The following is a 19,779-nucleotide window of genomic DNA, read 5'->3' on the forward strand; positions in this document are numbered from 1 at the left end:
CTGAAATTAAAGTAATTGGCCTGTAGTTTACCATATTAGTTTTATCGCCTTTTTTATGGATGGGTTTTACCACAGATCTTTTTAATATACTTGGAAAGCTACCTTGGATCAATGAAAGATTTAGTGTATGTAACATGGGCGATATAATAGACGTTACGCATTTTTTAACAATATCAGTCCTCACTTCATCATATCCGACTGAAGGTGAATTTTTCAGAGTCGAGATTATGCTATGGAGTTCAGTGATAGTTACAGGTTTGAGATATATGGAAAAGTGATTATTATCAGTATCAATATCATAGATAGAGTTAGTAGTTGAATTAGTGCTTACAGTCTTTATAAAGAAATCGTTAAAACTATTGGCAATCTCTTGTGGGTCGTTTATACATGTATCATTTATTGTCAATTTATCCACAGATTTATCGGTGCAATCAGATGTTGTGTAATCTTTAATAACATCCCACGCTGCTTTGCATTTATTATTATTATTATGAATATATTTTAAATTTTCTATCTTCTGCTGGGATAATAAGCATTTTTTAAGGAGGCGGGCGTAATACTTATATTCTACTTTACAATGAGGTGAACGTCTACTTAGTAAGTACAGTTGTCTCTTCTTTTTACAGCAGTTGCGAATACTTTTTGATATTCTTTTTGAACGAAATGATTTATTTTTTACTTTCATTTTAATTGTAGGGAAACACAGGTTATAGAAAAGAAGAAACAATTCGTTAAATTTATTAAATGCGCAATTGGCGTCATTTTTTCATAAATAACCATCGATGTAATGTAAATAACTCGTAAACGGTGGCCCATAGCAAAAAATCTTCGTATACATAGTAAATATTTATCTACATAATATTATAAACAATATCTAAAACGATATTAAATGGGGAAAGTTAATTGCAATCAATTCACAGGCTCTTTTTTTGTTGTTTTTCGTGAATTACTGGTTAATGGTGTCTTCTTGCAAAAAAAACTGTTATACATAAATAATTTGCTTAAAATTTTCTACAAAAAAGGTTCTGTTCAATTTTTCGCTAGGATCGATATTTAAAGAGATATAAAAGGGGGAAAGTTAAGTATAATCAATTTCCAGGACAGGAAAATAAACGGTAGCCCATAGCAAAACCTTACGGATACATAAATAATTAACATATACATATAAACATATTTTTTTAATACAGTTGCTCAAAAATAGTTACTTTACGTAGCTGTTTAGCGTGCGGAAAGTTTGATTTCGCGAACTAGTGCTTTTTACTTTTCCACTTGTTTTCCAATTCATGACTACTAATTGATGAGTGTTAATGTTAGTTTCCTTTAAAAGTCGTAATCAACATAAAAACCTACTGTTAATGTAAAAATAATAAATATAAGCATATTTCATATTTTATTACTTACCTCTTCATTATTATAACACGTTTATTTTTTAATATTAAATATTGAAAAACCGTTCTTAATAAATAAGAACGGAATAGCTGCCGAAACGCCTGTCAAAGCAGAGGCGTTTTTTCTTACTGAATAATGTTTAAGAAGGCAACATTCGATATTGTTTTCATACAATTTAAATATACCATACACAAATAATAATTGTAAATAACGATACTTAGGTAATAATAGTATAACATTTTATATTTACAATTGTGTCTGTCTTAAGTTCTATGCATAAAAAAAGTACTTGTTGTTTTTCTTATTTTTTCGCAACTGTATTAAAAAACGTCGTTCGATACACGTGCGGAAATGTCATTCTTCACTCGTCCCGAGTCTTGCCACGAGCCGTAGGCGAGTAAAGATATCTCGGTACTCGTGAAGTAATGACATACTTTCCGCACTAGCATCGAAATGTACTATTTTCTATAAAAACAGTTTAAACACTTTTCTCTGGGATCAATATTTAAAAAGATATGATATGGTGAAGTTAATTACAATAAATTCTCAGGTCCTTTTTTTTAGTTTTTCGTAAATAATTTGTAAGTTATGAGGGTATGAACCATAGCAAAAAATCTTATACATAAAATTTCCTACAAGAAACATGTGAAACAGTTTTCCCTAGGATCAATATTTATAAAGCTATTAAAGCGGGAAAATTAAATAATGTGTAGAATTGATTGCAATTAAATTTCCCCCTTTAATACCTCATTAAATATTGATCCTAGCAAAGTAGTACATACTATAGAGGACGGGAAACGAAGGGTTGCAGGCCAAGTAGAAGTAGATATAGACGGCCGAGCGCAGCCAGGTCGTAAGGGATACGCGGCCGGTAACCCTGTTTCTCGACAAGATTTGTATAGTGCTTTTCTCAAACTTGCAATGAAAAAAAAAATAGGAACCTGCATGTTTCTTTCCGATTTGAAACATGTGTTTGTTCAATTTACAGTGTCCAGTCAAAATTCTGGTCACCGCGCAGGCTTTGTGTCTTTTGAGCCCTAGAAGCTCCCGAGCAGTTTTGCTGTTGAACCCTTTGATTAGAGCTTTCGAGTGTTCTTGTCCTTTTACGAACTTCCACCAATCGTTTGCCCTTATTTTTTCTAAATTGCTGAGCAGTGAATATGCATCCCGTTTTGTGATTCCACAGAACGGTTCTGGGCCGACCAGGGGTGTGTCTGCGCCCTTTCTAGCAAGTTCGTCCGCTTCTTCGTTTCCGTTAACGTCGGAGTGCCCTGGTACCCATCTAAGTGTGACTTTGTTGGAGTTTGCCAGTGCAGTCTTTTCTCAAACTTGCAATGAAAAAAAAATAGGATTATGATTGTGTCATGTCCTAATGTGATAGGTTATTCAGTGCGTGGGGTATTGAAGGGGAACAAAAATATAATTATTTTGGCGCTACGACGCACGCCATTACGCTTTTTTTTCTTTTTTGTATTTTTTTATTAATACTTTGGGGTTATTTAAAGGGGAAAGAAAATTTTATTACTTTTGCGCTACGACGCACGGTTTAGGAGATATAGCCCTATAAAGATTACTGTATGACTGAAAAAAAAACTTTATGGGGCTTTATCTCCTAAACCGTGCGTCGTAGCGCAAAAATAATCAAGTTTTCGTTCCCCTATAGGAGACCCTGGAATAATATACAACAAACACAAAAAAGACATAGGTATTTTTATGGTTGAATGCCAAGACGTGCCATAATGTGACGTTTAAAAACAAAAGAAGGTTGCCTTACAGGCCTAAGTGTGTAAGGCTGTATGAATAGTACATTACTATAGAGGCCGGGAAACGTAGGGTTGCAGGCCAAGTAGATATAGACGGCTGAGCGTAGCGAAGCCGAATAGAGATACGCGGCCGGCTACCCCGTTTCTCGCCGAGATTTGTATAGTGCTTTTCTCAAACTTACAATTAAAACAAAAAATGTAGTTAATTTGTTTTGTGGCGACCTACTGGGCGCGCGATGCGCCGTCGCCGTTGCTTAGCAACGGTAGCGTACCTATATTTGTTGATGGTTGAATGCCAAGATGTTGTCACAATTTTACGTTAAAAAACAAAAGAAGGTTGTTTTACAGTCCTAGGTGTGTAAGGCTGTATGAAATTCCTTTACATATCATCTTCACTCATCGCACCTGATATTATGTAGTATTTCCGGACCTAATTTGACGTAAGTCATGTCATCATTTCATAGTAAGTTTGAGAAAATTCCTTTTTGATTACAAGTTTGAGAAAAAGTTATTTTTACCGTTTTTTTACAGCGCGCGAAACGTCACGGCCTAGGTGAGAGCTTATTCTCGCGCCTAGCGGGCACCGCGGAAATCTGGCCGCGGACACCAGTGGTGCTTCTCGACACGCAGTACCGCATGCAGCGCGCCATCGCCGAGTACCCGGTGCGCACGTTCTACGCGGGCCGCGTGCTGTGCGCGGCCGGCCTGCGCCCGCCGCTGCCCGTGCTGCCCTACTCCATCCTCGCCGTGGCCAGCGGGGACAAGGGGCAGGGTGAGTCCTGTACTCAGTACATGTAGCCATCACTACCCGGTGCGCACGTTCTACGCGGGCCGCGTGCTGTGCGCGGCCGGCCTGCGCCCGCCGCTGCCCGTGCTGCCCTACTCCATCCTCGCCGTGGCCAGCGGGGACAAGGGGCAGGGTGAGTCCTGTACTCAGTACATGTAGCCATCACTACCCGGTGCGCACGTTCTACGCGGGCCGCGTGCTGTGCGCGGCCGGCCTGCGCCCGCCGCTGCCCGTGCTGCCCTACTCCATCCTCGCCGTGGCCAGCGGGGACAAGGGGCAGGGTGAGTCCTGTACTCAGTACATGTAGCCATCACTACCCGGTGCGCACGTTCTACGCGGGCCGCGTGCTGTGCGCGGCCGGCCTGCGCCCGCCGCTGCCCGTGCTGCCCTACTCCATCCTCGCCGTGGCCAGCGGGGACAAGGGGCAGGGTGAGTCCTGTACTCAGTACATGTAGCCATCACTACCCGGTGCGCACGTTCTACGCGGGCCGCGTGCTGTGCGCGGCCGGCCTGCGCCCGCCGCTGCCCGTGAAGAAGAAGAAGAAGAAGAAGAAGAAGAAGAAAATATTTATTGCCACAAAAAAAAACACCTTATCAACAAAGTACAATATAATAACCTTAAATACTAAATACAAATTAATTAGAAAGATAGGTACTTCGACATTTAATACCTGATGATTGGGCAATGGGCTCCAATCTCAGCATATGCCAAGCAGAGGGCCTAGCGCTGGTTTTCAGACTGGACCCTTGAGATCGATCGGTCGCAGGTTAACAAATTTCTGTGCTTTGCTAGGCTCTACAAATATAAAATCAAAACAAAAGTAAAATATATATAAGTGAAAAAAAAAACCGTGCTACCCTACTCCATCCTCGCCGTGGCCAGCGGGGACAAGGGGCAGGGTGAGTCCTGTACTCAGTACATGTAGCCATCACTACCCGGTGCGCACGTTCTACGCGGGCCGCGTGCTGTGAGTAGGATTTGATCCAATTGTATGCATTTCCCCTAATACCGATGCCATAGAGTTTTCCTAGAAGGATTTGGTGCGATAGGTACTTTATCATATGCTTTCGTCATGTCAAGAAACAAGCCCACTGAGTTTTTTTTTTTTTCGTTTATGTTGTGTAGAGCCTCTTGAACATATTTAAATACAGCTAGTGTGGTCGAATGTTGCTTCCTAAATCCATGTTGGTTTTTATCGAATATATTATATTTTTCTAAAAATTTGTAAAGCCTATTTGTCATACACTTTCCGAATATTTTTGACAGTGATGACAGTAACGCTATTGGTCTGTATTTTTCAGGATTTGTAGCATTTCCTCCGGGTTTTAGACTAGGTTTTATTTTAGACTGTTTTAAATTGTCAGGATATATTCCTTTTTCGAAATATTGATTGACTAGCTTCGTTTAAGGGTATAGTCATTTCGGATGCGCATGTTTTGAACAAGGTAGTAGGTATTTCGTCAAATCCAACGCTTTTTTGTTCTTTAATTTAGTGATAATATTTAATACATCTTGTGCCGTAACCGGTTCTAGATAAATCGAATTTGTTGTCGGGTGGCGGACGGGCTGGCCACACTTCTCGTGATGTGTTTGTGATGTGGATGGCTCGCCTACAGAAATGAAGTATTTATTAAGAAAGTTAGCGATTTGTTTAGGCTCACATATAATTTCGCCATTTTTTACTAAATGCATATTTTTGTACTGTGGTAATCGCTTGAGCTTAGGAGAAGTTGTTGTTTTATAATGCTCCACATGGTTTTAGTTTTATTGTCAGAGGATTGCATTTTTTTTAGTAGTCCAATTTTTTTTGATGTTTTAACACATTTTTTTAGTATATTCTCATATTTTTTATAGTAGCTACGTATTACAGTGCTATACTGTATCAGTTTGGTTCGAAAGTGATTTTAATAATCGTTTGTGCTTGCAAGCTTGTCTCAAGTCTTGTATTCTATTGTTTTTAGTTTTACTTTAATCTTAGGTATATGTAAGTCTAATAGTTCCTTAATATGTTGAGCAAAACAGTTGTAGTTTTTATTGACGTCATCGTTGTTTAGAAGTAGGTTCCAATTTATGACGTGTAGCGCTTGTTTAAATGAACTGATATTTTTCCCGCTAAAATGCGTTTAAATGTATATCATTTTACTTTTCTTGTATTGTAATTTGCCGTTTCTTGATTATATATAAGGCTTTTGTGGTCTGAAATGTCGTAATCGGAGACGGTAATGCTAATGCTATAATTATTTTCTATGTTCGTGAAAATGAGATCTATGCAAGTGCTCGAGTTTTTTATTTCTCGTGTCGGTTCTTTGACTATTTGCCGAAGATATATATATATTTGCTAAATCAAATTATGTAAAAAATATTAATAAACTAATGAAATAAGATTTACTAATGGTATAAAATGCCTCCATGGGATATAAGGGTCCACTGAAAATCAGCGTCTTGTACTATGTGCTTCGTCACATGCTGAGTGATTTCCTCTTTCGGACAACAAATTACAAATGTTAATTTTAAGTTTGCTGTGTTGTTACAAATAAATTATTTTCATTTTAATTTTCATATTTTGTTATTTGGCTAGTGTTTCTGCACTCCAAAACAGAGCTATACGGCATTTTTGGGATTTAAAACGGGTTAGGTAGACGACCAAACGTCGTAGCGAACTGTCAACACTCTGTGGGGAAAGTGAGTGCAGCCAATCTTAATGCTGCCACACGTTTAACGTGAACGTCACTCTTCTATACTGTGTGTAATATGACTCTCTAAGATTAACCGAAGTGAGGTATAATGCCCTGAACAACCCTCATATTCTTGGTTTTGACCACTAGGTTATTTTTTGGGTCCCAGATTTCAACAACCGGGCACGAGTGCCGCATGTGGCTTTTGGAGGTACAAATGGTACAATGGCGGCTCTTCGAGTAATCCACAAATGAAAGATTTTTTAGACCACTCAAATCACCTAAGCTGAGTCAGTTTTTAACACTGAAAACTATATATTTTCACTTTAAAATAAAATATCACCTAGAGCGATGTTAACCATGAGAGTTGTTGAAAAAGAAAAGAGAAATTGAACGATGGATTTGTCAAATAACATGGATATTCCTAAAATTAGCGAATTCTATTGCGAATAGGTATTTTCAAAATGTCGTCCCCTAACCTAATCGTAATATATGAAATGAACCCAGGTGCATCGGGCAGCAACGACATGGAGGCGTGGGGCGTGACCCGCCTGGCCGTGGCGCTGCGCGAGGTGGCGCGGCGGCTGGGCCTCAACATGGCCGTCATCACCCCCTACAACGCGCACAAGGAGCTCATCAAGAGGAATCTCAAAGCACTGCAGCAAGATCAGTGAGTATATTTGTATTATATTTACAAAGTATTCCTTATAGAACTTGGTACATTTTCTTTAGAGGTAAACATTTACAGGCTGTTTTTGTACTCTTACCCCCTTAGCCTTTATTTACATTTTTGAGTGTCCTCTTTTTCTTTTAACAATTTTTGTACCACATTCGCCAGAATGGCGAACGCAGTCAGAACTTTGTTGGTTAAATAATGATCTGAAAGTTTAATTCTGTATACACTGCTTGTACAGGGAGCTGCAAAATTACATTGATACATCGAAGTCATTCACAAAATGGCCATGCACTTTTGCAGCTGGGTGTACGTATGTATACGCACGTTGTATCACGAAACAGGAGTATCTTGGTTTCGCGAAGTAAAGACCAACTGGAGTCACAATGGTGTCCACCAATATTCATAACTGGTAATTTCCTCAGATCGGAACCAATAGAGGTTAACACGGTGGACAGCTTTCAAGGGCAAGAGAGAGACATCATAATCGTGTCGCTAGCTCGCTCGCACGGCGTGGGCTTCCTGACGGACGCGGGCCGCCTCAACGTCATGCTGACGCGCGCCAGGCACGCGCTCGTCATCGCGCTCAACCCGCATGCTTTCATGGTGAGATTGTTTGTTTATAATAAGATTGCTGGAAGCGAATACAGTAGGCAGTGCTTAACACTTTAACTGCCAAGAACTCCACTAGGGAGTTCTCGAAAACTTTGTTCACATGCCACGCGACTCCCGAGGGGAGTTCGTACTATACAATTATAGATGACTAAAGGCCATGCCATCCGACTCCTCTAGCGAGTTCTTACGAAACTTACGATTTTTCAGGGTTGTCACTATACCTCGTTTTTTTAGGATTACAATGCGATTTTTAGGAAAACAATTTAAAAGCTGGCATAAATATTTGCCTCATTTTCTTCACCATAACGTTAACAATGGAATAATCTTATTCTATGCTCACTATGCAACTAAAAATGCATGGCGTTGGCAATTTTGTCCTTTGTGACAGCCCTGGACTCCCTAGAGGAGTCGTCGGCATACGGCATAGAAATAAATGAACTCCCCAGCGGAGTTCTTGGCGTGCAGCGTTGTTTATTCGCCGAGTGCGCGTTTGGACTCCACGGGGGAGTCTTATATAGATGTTTGTATTTACGCCGGCATTCAGCGGTGGACTTGAGTTTTGGCCTGGCAATGAAAGTGTTAAGAGCGAGACATAGTCGTTTCGCTAAATCGCTCGCTCGCCTCGGGGTTCCTAATCAGATTTAGATATATTTCTTTCTTTCTATAAACAAAAATATGCACACACAATGAAATCGTCAATGTAGGTACGCTAGGTACATATTTTAAATTAATATTTACATTATTTATGTGGGACGTCATGTTGAAATTGACTAAGCCTAATTTTATCATGTACACACTTTACAGTATATACGTAAGGAGAAGCACATACCTAATTGATACTAGTTCACATACAGAATTCTCACAGTCTAACAAAACCGATGTTTGACAAGGAGTCACGTTGACCTTCTCTGACAATACTAGAACCCTGCCTTAATTACTCGACTCGGAGCAGTAATGAACCCAGTGCGCTCAAACAATTGAGTAAAATACTACTGGCAAAGTATTAATTGAATTTTGAATTTCAATATAATTTATAGTTATTATATTGTTTTTCTTGTTGCAGAGGAACGATCAGTGGCGTACTTTGGTCGAAGACGCGCAAAGGAGACGACTTCTACGGCAGCTGCCAAACAAAATGTGCCAACCGCTCGCCCCGGGACAACCTGTCGAGGAAATCCTGCAGTACATAAACTAAGAGCCATTTTATTTTATGTCCACATTTTCGTAATAGATGATTCAGCCTTGTTGATTTTAACTAAAACCGCCTTTTATATCTGAAACGCGCGCATCAATACCGAAATGTTTCAGTGCTATTTTCACTAGCTACTTTGACAGATACAGGATGCTTTATCAATTGAACTTTAGTATAGGCACATTATTTCTTGTCTTTTTTTTTTTCAACGGGAAGAAAACGTTGTTAGGTTAAATAAGTTTTTTCTCTAAACACTTTTCGTGTTCGAAACAATCTTAAGTTATTTTTTTTTGCGTCATTTTAACGATTCAAACTTTAATTTCAATCTGTTTTTTGTTTCTATTGTTTAGTCGTTAAAATATGGAAGTCGAATACCACAATTAATACTTATTTCAAAACAAATTTGACCAAAAATTGAAACCCAGAATCCCCATTTATTAGATCGATCTTGTATGAATCGGATGTAATAAAATGTGTTAATCTAGGTTTCACTCTTTGTTAAACTGACTGTTAATATTTCGTCTTGTAATCAACGCATTAATATAGCAAATTGTTTCATTACGTTGATTATGTCAATAGGTCGTTTTGCGACATGCAGCAATGTAAGATTTTGTATTTATTTTGTGTGAAATTAATGAAAAAATCTTCATATATTTTGTTAAACGAACCACATAGCTTAATGCAATAAACTAAGGTTACTAATGTTCAGTTGAATATGTTGCTGTTAGAATTATGCCATTTGAATTTTGTTCCTGTGTATAGCTCAAGTTTACGAAATAGTATAAAAATCCTGCATACATACTATTTCAAAGAAGTACCTAAATTAAAGATAAAGTTATTTTTATGAATGTATGATAATAAATTTATACTCTTCCTAATTGATTAGGCTCATACAATGTATCTTATTCTAGAGCAATAATCGATTTATTGTTCCTGATTATAATTACGTCAGAAATAGTAAATAAACTGCAAACGGAGTTTTCAATTTCTCTTTGTCTTGTACTAATACAAAAATAGCAAAATACCGTTTTGAAATATCTACAAAACATTTTTATTTAGAATTTTATGCTTAATTAGTGTTTCTTTACTAGTTTTCTATGCCCGTAAAACTACATGATTTATATGATCATTTGATCACCTAGCTAGAATATAAGGATAACGGAATACCGAAGATTGCCCAGTGAAGAGGAAGATTTACCTAAAGTTTGGGCGCTATCATTACTAGTCAATTAACGGAAAGCGACGACAAACTATAGCTCATTATAATGTGCCATTCTATAGGTATGTTGCCACGTCCACGTAATGACAAGTTTGAGGAGCCGCATAACGTAGAGCAAGGCTGTGTAGATAGGAGGAAGAATAAAGCTATAAATTATACATTTATATGGTGCCAATTTCTACGTATAAAAGTACCTATAACTTGTAGCTTTATAGTGGACCAAGTGATATTGTTGTTGGTGTAATTGTTATAATTTTTACAAATGAGTTATTGAATACCCGAGTGATTTGAACTAACGAGTGCAACTTTATCTACTGGTTTTTTTGTGATTAGTGATAGTTGTGTAGCAGACATTTATTTTTTTGTTACAACACTACACTTTTTTTGGATTCATGCCTTACAGCCGTTACAGCTGAAAATAGAATATGACGTTAAACTCACCATTCGAATATTGTTGTTATATTTTGAATTACCTTGTACATCTAAAATTCATTTATCAAGTTAAAATGGTTTTAAAAATATAAGTATAATCGAATGCAGTTCGAATAATATATAGTAATTTAATAATATATCAATGTCATAATTTGCACAATAAGCCGTAACTGCCTCAGGGTTGATACAAGCTGGCTGTATTCCAGCTACACTCGTATGCAGAGCTAAACGCCTGTGCAACAGAATGCAATCCGTTTGCCTCAACACTAAGATCGTTCGCCCGGCGGGCTACCACGATATCCAAATTAGAAGTGTCTATTTGCCACCGTCACTCGAACATTTTAAGAACGATAGAGACCGGGACACTTTCTTCGAGTCTCGCGGCAACCAACCTGATTTTGCCACGTGCACGATTTTGTATTCAGCTATTTCTTTAGATACTTATATCGTTACGAGTATTATGCTGTTATCGATTATTCGCATTTAGGGACCGTTGTAAATACATACGTATTATCCTTTGTATCCAATAAAACTATGTTATTTTTGTATTAATAATTGTTTCATTTCAATTCCAATCAGACTGTCAGTTTTCTAAAGTTTTACCACTTTTCAATGTCCTGAAACAGAGTCGTAGAATATTACCGCGGCTCCAAAATCGATATCAAGTAGTACGAGGGTTGCTACTTATATATCCGGAAACAAAAAACAAACAAACGTACACGACTGAAAATGGTTTTATTGTTTTTCAAAGTATTCCCCTTGATGATCTATGCACTTTTGCATTCGTGTGAACCAATTTTTGAAGCACTTCTGCCACTCCGCCTGAGGTACCACCATAACGTATTGTTTGAATGCGTCGACAGCATCTTCAGCGGTCGAAAATCGTTGACCGCGTAATTTATTTTTTATATTGGGAAATAAATAAAAATCATTGGGTGCCAAGTCAGGGCTGTACGGCGGATGACCCGTTAATTCCACATTTTGACCTTCCAAAAATAGAGTTGTTTCGCGTGACGTATTATTTATTTCAAACATATTTCCATAACATTACAGTCGCAACCAATACGTCATGAAACGTATGACAGCTGGCATTGTCATGATGAAGAATGATTCTTCGTCGCTGGTTAGTTTTACGAATTTGTTCAAATACTTCCGGTAAGCAAATGGTGGCCATTAATACCGAAGAAACAGGCCACCATTTGTTTCAATGTACTTTTTGCACGAGTAGCTTTCGTAGGGTTCGGCTCATATTGAAACACCCATACCGTTGATTGTTGCTTCATTTCGGGATCGTATGCATAGATCCAGGATTCGTCACCTGTATAGATGTTATAAACGGCCTTTGAGTCACCACGGTTATATATTTTTTACATTTTATTGCACCATTCGACGCGAGCATCTTTTTGCTCCTTAGTTAAGTTGTGCGGTATCCAACGCGAACAAATTTTTTTTACAGCTAAATGATCATGTAATATGCTATTAATGCTAGTCATAGAAATATCCAGAGTCGCCTAATAACATGTCGGTCGTCCATTATAAGTTTTCGCACAGCCTCAATATTTTGTGGTACAACGACCGATTTCGGGAGACCTGCCTTAACTTCGTACGTAAGCATACTACGTCCACGATTGAACTCACTAAACCAGTGATACACAGTAGTTTTAGATGGAGCTTAATCACCAACAGTTGAAGTTAGTTGATCTATGCACTCTTGTTGCGTTAAACCACGCCGAAAATCATAATAAATCATAGCACGAATATTTTCACGAGTGAGTTCCATTCTTGCAGCGAGATGACATTTAAAACCCGTCAAAAACAAAACACTAGCGTTAATAAGAAAGAAAAAATATACCGGCCAGTACTTAAAAAAGTTCAAATTTTACCATGGAGGTCAAATATACTATTTAAGAAGATTGTAATCCCGGTTTCCGGATATATAAATAGCAGCCCTCGTAGTAAATTACCATAAAACAGCTTAAGAGGGAACAATAGCTTTGCGATCCTAGGGAAAACACGGTACTACTTTTTAAATGAAATTCCATTTCGGGAGAAAACGTTTTCCACTAACTAAATCTTAACAAATTACTTAGATTTTGATGTCGATCGCTTCAGCATAATTATATTAGACTTGTAGGTCACGCTTAAAAAAAAGTATTGCAAATTTTGAAAAAATATAATGTAGTTTTCCATTGTATCAATAACATACAAGAAAAAATTAATCTTCTTCTTCCTCGCGTTGTCCCGGCATTTTGCCACGGCTCTAGGGAGCCTGGGGTCCGCTTGACACACGTCTCGCTGGCCCTGGCCGTAAGACACAATTGTACAGCAATAACGCATACTGTAAGTCCATTGACATTTTTAATCGTTTGCATGATGACATAAAAAATTTGCCTATTAGTTTATTCAAGCGTAAACTTAAGAGTCCTTATTCCTACAGACGAGCGTATTTTGTAAAATGCTTCCTTTTTCATTCAAGATTACGACGTAACTATTAGTATTTATTCAAAAACTGATAACGTACTTAAATAATCGTTTCCTAAACTAGGGGCTCCAACAGTTCAAATTTTCATTTTCTCTTTTAAACCTCTTTTAATGAGGTTTTTTGGGAGTCTTTTCCAAATTTTGCAGTGAGATGTGGCGTTTCGGTTCTCAATTTTGCTATAAACAAGAATCATTTGGTACATGAATGACTACAATTTGATTCAACATATCTCGTACGAGGGGCTGGAATGATTAACAATCGAAGATTCATTTGAAAAAACTGATAAAATACCTTCCGAGTTTTCTTCATTTTTTTGGCGAAAACAGGGTTTTATTATATTTTATTTCCGCAAATTGTACGCATATTTTGCTTTAAAAATAATATTATAGCAAACTGTAACTTTATGTTAACCTATAAAAAAAAAATCGTAACTATGGGACCTACATTGCCGTAAATTTATATTTTTTTAAAACACGTATAAATCACGCAGCAGCGACGCCCCGCTCTCAGTCCGCGCGGAGCGCGCTTAGAGGACGGACCTGTGCTCGACTGTCAGGCATTCGTTGCGATCGTAATCAGCTACGGAGTTCCGAGAAGTGCTATATACTGCGATTAGAAAATCTTAATAAAAGTTCATTTTTTACAGTATGCCTAACAGACTCGCTTATTGATGGATTTTCAGTGTTACTTTTTTTTTAATACTAAGTCGGTGGCAAACAAGCATACGGCCCGCATATGTACGCCTGCAAGTCCAGAGGAGTTACATGCGCGTTGCCGACCCTAACCCCCTCCCGCCCCTCGTTGAGCTCTGGCAACCTTACTCACCGGCAGGAACACAACACTATGAGTAAGGTCTAGTGTTATTTGGCTGCGATTTTCTGAAAAACGCATTTTCACTTGAAATTACGTTAGGGTTTGCATTATTATTTTTGACCCGGATGAAGTCCAAGTTCTCATGATGGAGTCAGGAGTTGGTCACCAGAACTCCTAATCTACTAATTATAATCCCATCGTGTTTGGGCTCAAAAGATTTGCCCTGACGAACACAATCGATCTAGATGAGGTCCAGGGTCTCATGATGGAGTCAGGAGTTGGTCACTAGAACTCCTAATCTACTCATTATAATTCCATCGTGTTTGGGCTCAACAGAGTTGCCCTGATGAGCACCTTCAATCTAGATGAGGTCCAGGGTCTCATGATGGAGTCAGGAGCTGGTCACCAGAACTCCTAATCTACTCATCATAACTCCATCGTGTTTGGGTTCAATAGAGTTGCCCTGACGAGCACCATCAATCTAGATGAGGTCCAGGGTCTCATGATGGAGTCAGGAGCTGGTCACCAGAACTCCTAATCTACTCATCATAACTCCATCGTGTTTGGGCTCAATAGATTTGCCCTGATGAACACCATCGATCTAGATGAGGCCCAGGGTCTCATGATGGAGTCAGGAGTTGGTCACCAGAACTCCTAAACTACTCATCATAACCTCATCGTGTTCGGGCTCAATAGATTTGCCCTGACGAGCATCATCAATCTAGATAAAGTCCAGGGTCTCATTATGGAGTCAGGAGTTGGTCACTAGAACTCCTAATCTACTCATTATAATTCCAACGTGTTTGGGCTCAAAAGATTTGCCCTGATGAGCACCATCGATCTAGATGAGGTCCAGGGTCTCATGATGGAGTCAGGAGTTGGTCACCAGAACTCCTACTCCACTCATCATAACTCCATCGTGTTTGGGCTCAATAGAGTTGCCCTGATGAACACCATCGATCTAGATGAGGCCCAGGGTCTCATGATGGAGTCAGGAGTTGGTCACCAGAACTCCTAATCTACTCATCATAACCTCATCGTGTTCGGGCTCAATAGATTTGCCCTGACGAGCATCATCAATCTAGTTAAAGTCCAGGGTCTCATGATGGAGTCAGGAGTTGGTCACTAGAACTCCTAATCTACTCATTATAATTCCAACGTGTTTGGGCTCAAAAGATTTGCCCTGATGAGCACCATCGTTCTAGATGAGGTCCAGGGTCTCATGATGGAGTCAGGAGTTGGTCACCAGAACTCCTAATCTACTCATCATAACTCCATCGTGTTTGGGCTCAATAGATTTGCCCTGATGAACACCATCGATCTAGATGAGGCCCAGGGTCTCATGATGGAGTCAGGAGTTGGTCACCAGAACTCCTAATCTACTCATCATAACCTCATCGTGTTCGGGCTCAATAGATTTGCCCTGACGAGCATCATCAATCTAGATAAAGTCCAGGGTCTCATGATGGAGTCAGGAGTTGGTCACTAGAACTCCTAATCTACTCATTATAATTCCAACGTGTTTGGGCTCAAAAGATTTGCCCTGACGAGCACCATCGATCTAGATGAGGTCCAGGGTCTCATGATGGAGTCAGGAGTTGGTCACCAGAACTCCTAATCTACTCATCATAACTCCATCGTGTATGGGCTCAATAGAGTTGCCCTGACGAGCACCATCAATCTAGATCAGGTCCAGGGTCTCATGATGGACTCAGGAGTTGATCACCAGAACTCCTAGTCTATTCATCATAACTCCATCGTGTTTGGGCTCAAAAGATTTGCCCTGCCGAGTACCATCGATCTAGATTAAGTCGAGGGTCTCATGATGGACTCAGTAGTTGGTCACCAGAACTCCTAATCTATTCATCATAATGGTAATTTGATGGTGCTTGTCGGAGTAAATCTATTGAGCCCAAACACGATGGAGTTATGATAAATAGATTACGAGTTCTGGTGACCAACTCCTGACTCCATCATGAGACCCTGGACTTCATCTAGATCGATGGTACTCGTCAGGGCAAATCTTTTGAGCCCAAACACGATGGAATTATAATGAGTAGATTAGGAGTTCTAGTGACCAACTCCTGACTCCATCATGAGACCCTGAACATCATCTAGATTGATGGTGCTCGTGAGGGCAAATCTATTGAGCCCAAACACGATGGAGTTATGATGAGTAGATTAGGAATTATGGTGACCAACTCCTGACTCCATCATGAGACCCTGGACTTCATCTAGATCGATGGTACTCGTCAGGGCAAATCTTTTGAGCCCAAACACGATGGAATTATAATGAGTAGATTAGGAGTTCTGGTGACCAACTCCTGACTCCATCATGAGACCCTGGACTTCATCTAGATCGATGGTACTCGTCAGGGCAAATCTTTTGAGCCCAAACACGATGGAATTATAATGAGTAGATTAGGAGTTCTAGTGACCAACTCCTGACTCCATCATGAGACCCTGGACTTCATTTAGATCGATGGTACTCGTCAGGGCAAATCTATTGAGCTCGAATACGATGGAGTTATGATGAGTAGATTAGGAATTATGGTGACCAACTCCTGACTCCATCATGAGACCCTGGACTTCATCTAGATCGATGGTACTCGTCAGGGCAAATCTTTTGAGCCCAAACACGATGGAATTATAATGAGTAGATTAGGAGTTCTGGTGACCAACTCCTGACTCCATCATGAGACCCTGGACTTCATCTAGATCGATGGTACTCGTCAGGGCAAATCTTTTGAGCCCAAACACGATGGAATTATAATGAGTAGATTAGGAGTTCTAGTGACCAACTCCTGACTCCATCATGAGACCCTGGACTTCATCTAGATCGATGGTACTCGTCAGGGCAAATCTTTTGAGCCCAAACACGATGGAATTATAATGAGTAGATTAGGAGTTCTAGTGACCAACTCCTGACTCCATCATGAGACCCTGAACATCATCTAGATTGATGGTGCTCGTGAGGGCAAATCTATTGAGCCCAAACACGATGGAGTTATGATGAGTAGATTAGGAATTATGGTGACCAACTCCTGACTCCATCATGAGACCCTGAACATCATCTAGATTGATGGTGCTCGTGAGGGCAAATCTATTGAGCCCAAACACGATGGAGTTATGATGAGTAGATTAGGATTTATGGTGACCAACTCCTGACTCCATCATGAGACCCTGGACTTCATCTAGATCGATGGTACTCGTCAGGGCAAATCTTTTGAGCCCAAACACGATGGAATTATAATGAGTAGATTAGGAGTTCTGGTGACCAACTCCTGACTCCATCATGAGACCCTGGACTTCATTTAGATCGATGGTACTCGTCAGGGCAAATCTATTGAGCTCGAATACGATGGAATTATAATGAGTAGATTAGGAGTTCTAGTGACCTACTCCTGACTCCATCATGAGACCCTGGACTTCATCTAGATTGATGGTGCTCATCAGGGTAAATCTATTGAGCCCAAACTCGATGGAGTTATGATGAGTAGATTAGGAGTTCTGGGGAGTTCTGGTGACCAACTCCTGACTCCGTCATGAGACCCTGGACCTCATCTAGATCGATGGTGTTCGTCAGGGCAAATCTTTTGAGCCCAAGCACGATGGAATTATAATGAGTAGATTAGGAGTTCTGGTGACCAACTCCTGACTCCATCATAAGAACCTGGATGGACTTCATTCGGGTCAAAAATAATAATACAAACCCTAACGTGATTTCAAATAACACTGAAACTCTATAGCACTAATGTGCGCAAACGATTGGCATCTTGACTACGCAGCATGGGTGCGTAGCCACCATGCCAATCGATACGACAACGAAACACTATCTGTCTCTCTCTCGTATTAATATGCACAAACGATTGGCATCTTGGCTGGGCAGCATGGGTGCGTAGCCAACATGCCAAACGTTTACGATACGACAAGGAAACACTATCTGTCTCTCTATCGCACTAATATGCGCAATCGATTGGCTTCTTGGCTAGGTATCATGGGTGCGTAGCCAACATGCCAATCGTTTACGATATGACAACGAAACACTACTCTCTCTCTATCGCACTAATATACGCAAACGATTGGTATTTTGGCTAGGCACTAAGCAAGTGTGTGGCCAACATGCCAATCGTTTACGATACGACAACGAAACTATCTGTCTCTCTATCGCACTAATATACTTTATTTATACCTGCAGTCATTTAGTAACTTCTTCATTTTCCATTGGTGTGAAAGAGACAGAATAAAGAGCAAGGGTTATAGTACACTCTGTAGTATGTACACTTAGTAGTAGTGTACATAAAAAAAAAACTAACTAACTAACTAAAAAATACAACAAAATAAAGAGTGCCCATATGATATCATATGACACTAAAATTAATGTTGCTTGAAATTATATTGAAAACTATCAAGATTATTCTAGTCTGCATTGAAACGCGCGTCGCGTTGCCGGCGCTCGCGTACCGAGCGCCAACGCCATCTATCGAGCGTTATTTCGTGAAATCGGAGAACGCTCCAAGGATTAAGGGCTCTTAAGAACTGGCTAATTCAAGAATGTTTTTATTCTGTTGACGAATATTTTGATTACTATGGACAGCAAATCTGACATTTTATATATAATGGATTAGTTATTGCATCTGTATATTGTGGCTATGACATACTAGTAGGTAATGTATCTGTAATTGTGATATTTTAGTAATACTTTAGATTTAAGTACTCTAAATGCGTACCAATGCATGATTCTTTATATTTAGGTACTTACTGTAATAATTTTGCATGCCAGTTTCTGGAGGAATGTGTGTGACCACGATATATTCTTATACCATCTTTTGTACCACATTTTTAAGCAAAATAAAGAAATTTGTAATTTGTAATTTGACAACTAACACCGCTTAACAAGAAAAAAATAATGGAGAATGGAAAATATTTAGAAGTGGAAAACGTTTTTTTTTGTTTTGTACGGACGATCACGCCTTCTTAACTGTAACTAATTACCAAGTGAAAGGTAAAAAAGAAAGTATTAAACATTAAAACACAGTGCTTATAAGTTATTTTTTTGTCGTTGCAATGAATATTACAAAATGTTCAACTCTAGCCCACATTGATATAATCATACAAACGCCTAGTTTTTCCTTCTAAAATTGAGGTCAAATGAAGACTACCTAGCTACATCATTTTAGGTATACATGCCTGACAAGTGTTGTCAGTAGTGTATACTCATACAACATACAGGGTGTTTTTTTTACCCTACTGTCATATTTTGCGATACATTTCACAGATTATCTATGTTTTCTATGGAACAGTCAATCTGGGTAGGATCCACGGTTAGTTTTATTTTAATTATTTACCTAACATTCGCCTCTTTTGATATTATCACTTCGTAAAATGTAATTAAGGATTGCAAAAACAACCTGTAAGTATATAAAGTTAAAAGGTTTCACCCAATTCCCTAACATTGTTTCATTTAAAAGCAGTCCGGTGCATTCGCCTCCGATGGCACGCGAACTTATTTATTTAAAACTTTATTGCACACCAAAAAAGGTAAAAAATGGCGGAATTAATGTTCATAGATTTATGACCAATTATTTTCTAAATCTGTGTGCAATACTGTTAGTTTGCGTGAAGTTTTATCAATAATTATAAAATTGTATCGTTAGAGCGAAAGCAATACACCAGACAAGTCTATGTACAATATGAAACAATGGACTGGCCCAAGTTGGAAGAATAAAAACAAGTGA

At 39.1% G+C, this 19,779-nt stretch overlaps 1 protein-coding gene across 10 annotated transcripts in view; it reads left to right on the forward strand.

Annotated features, from left to right (window-relative positions):
* LOC133523477 (uncharacterized) overlaps positions 1-11,301 on the forward strand; it is a 71,437-nt gene extending 60,136 nt beyond the window's left edge. For 9 of the 10 annotated variants that reach the window (XM_061859086.1, XM_061859090.1, XM_061859093.1 and 6 more), the window contains one exon: positions 3,684-4,367. In XM_061859086.1, the coding sequence (XP_061715070.1) occupies positions 3,684-3,950 (267 nt within the window). In that variant the 3' untranslated portion in view covers positions 3,951-4,367. Of the gene's footprint in view, positions 1-3,683; positions 4,368-7,122; positions 7,286-7,713; positions 7,895-8,966 lie in introns of those variants that run through there. The other variant, XM_061859094.1, reaches the window with a different exon arrangement.
* The last annotated feature ends 8,478 nt before the right edge of the window (positions 11,302-19,779 follow it).

Source organism: Cydia pomonella, chromosome 12 (assembly GCF_033807575.1).
Source record: "Cydia pomonella isolate Wapato2018A chromosome 12, ilCydPomo1, whole genome shotgun sequence".
Classification (NCBI taxonomy): domain Eukaryota; kingdom Metazoa; phylum Arthropoda; class Insecta; order Lepidoptera; family Tortricidae; genus Cydia; species Cydia pomonella.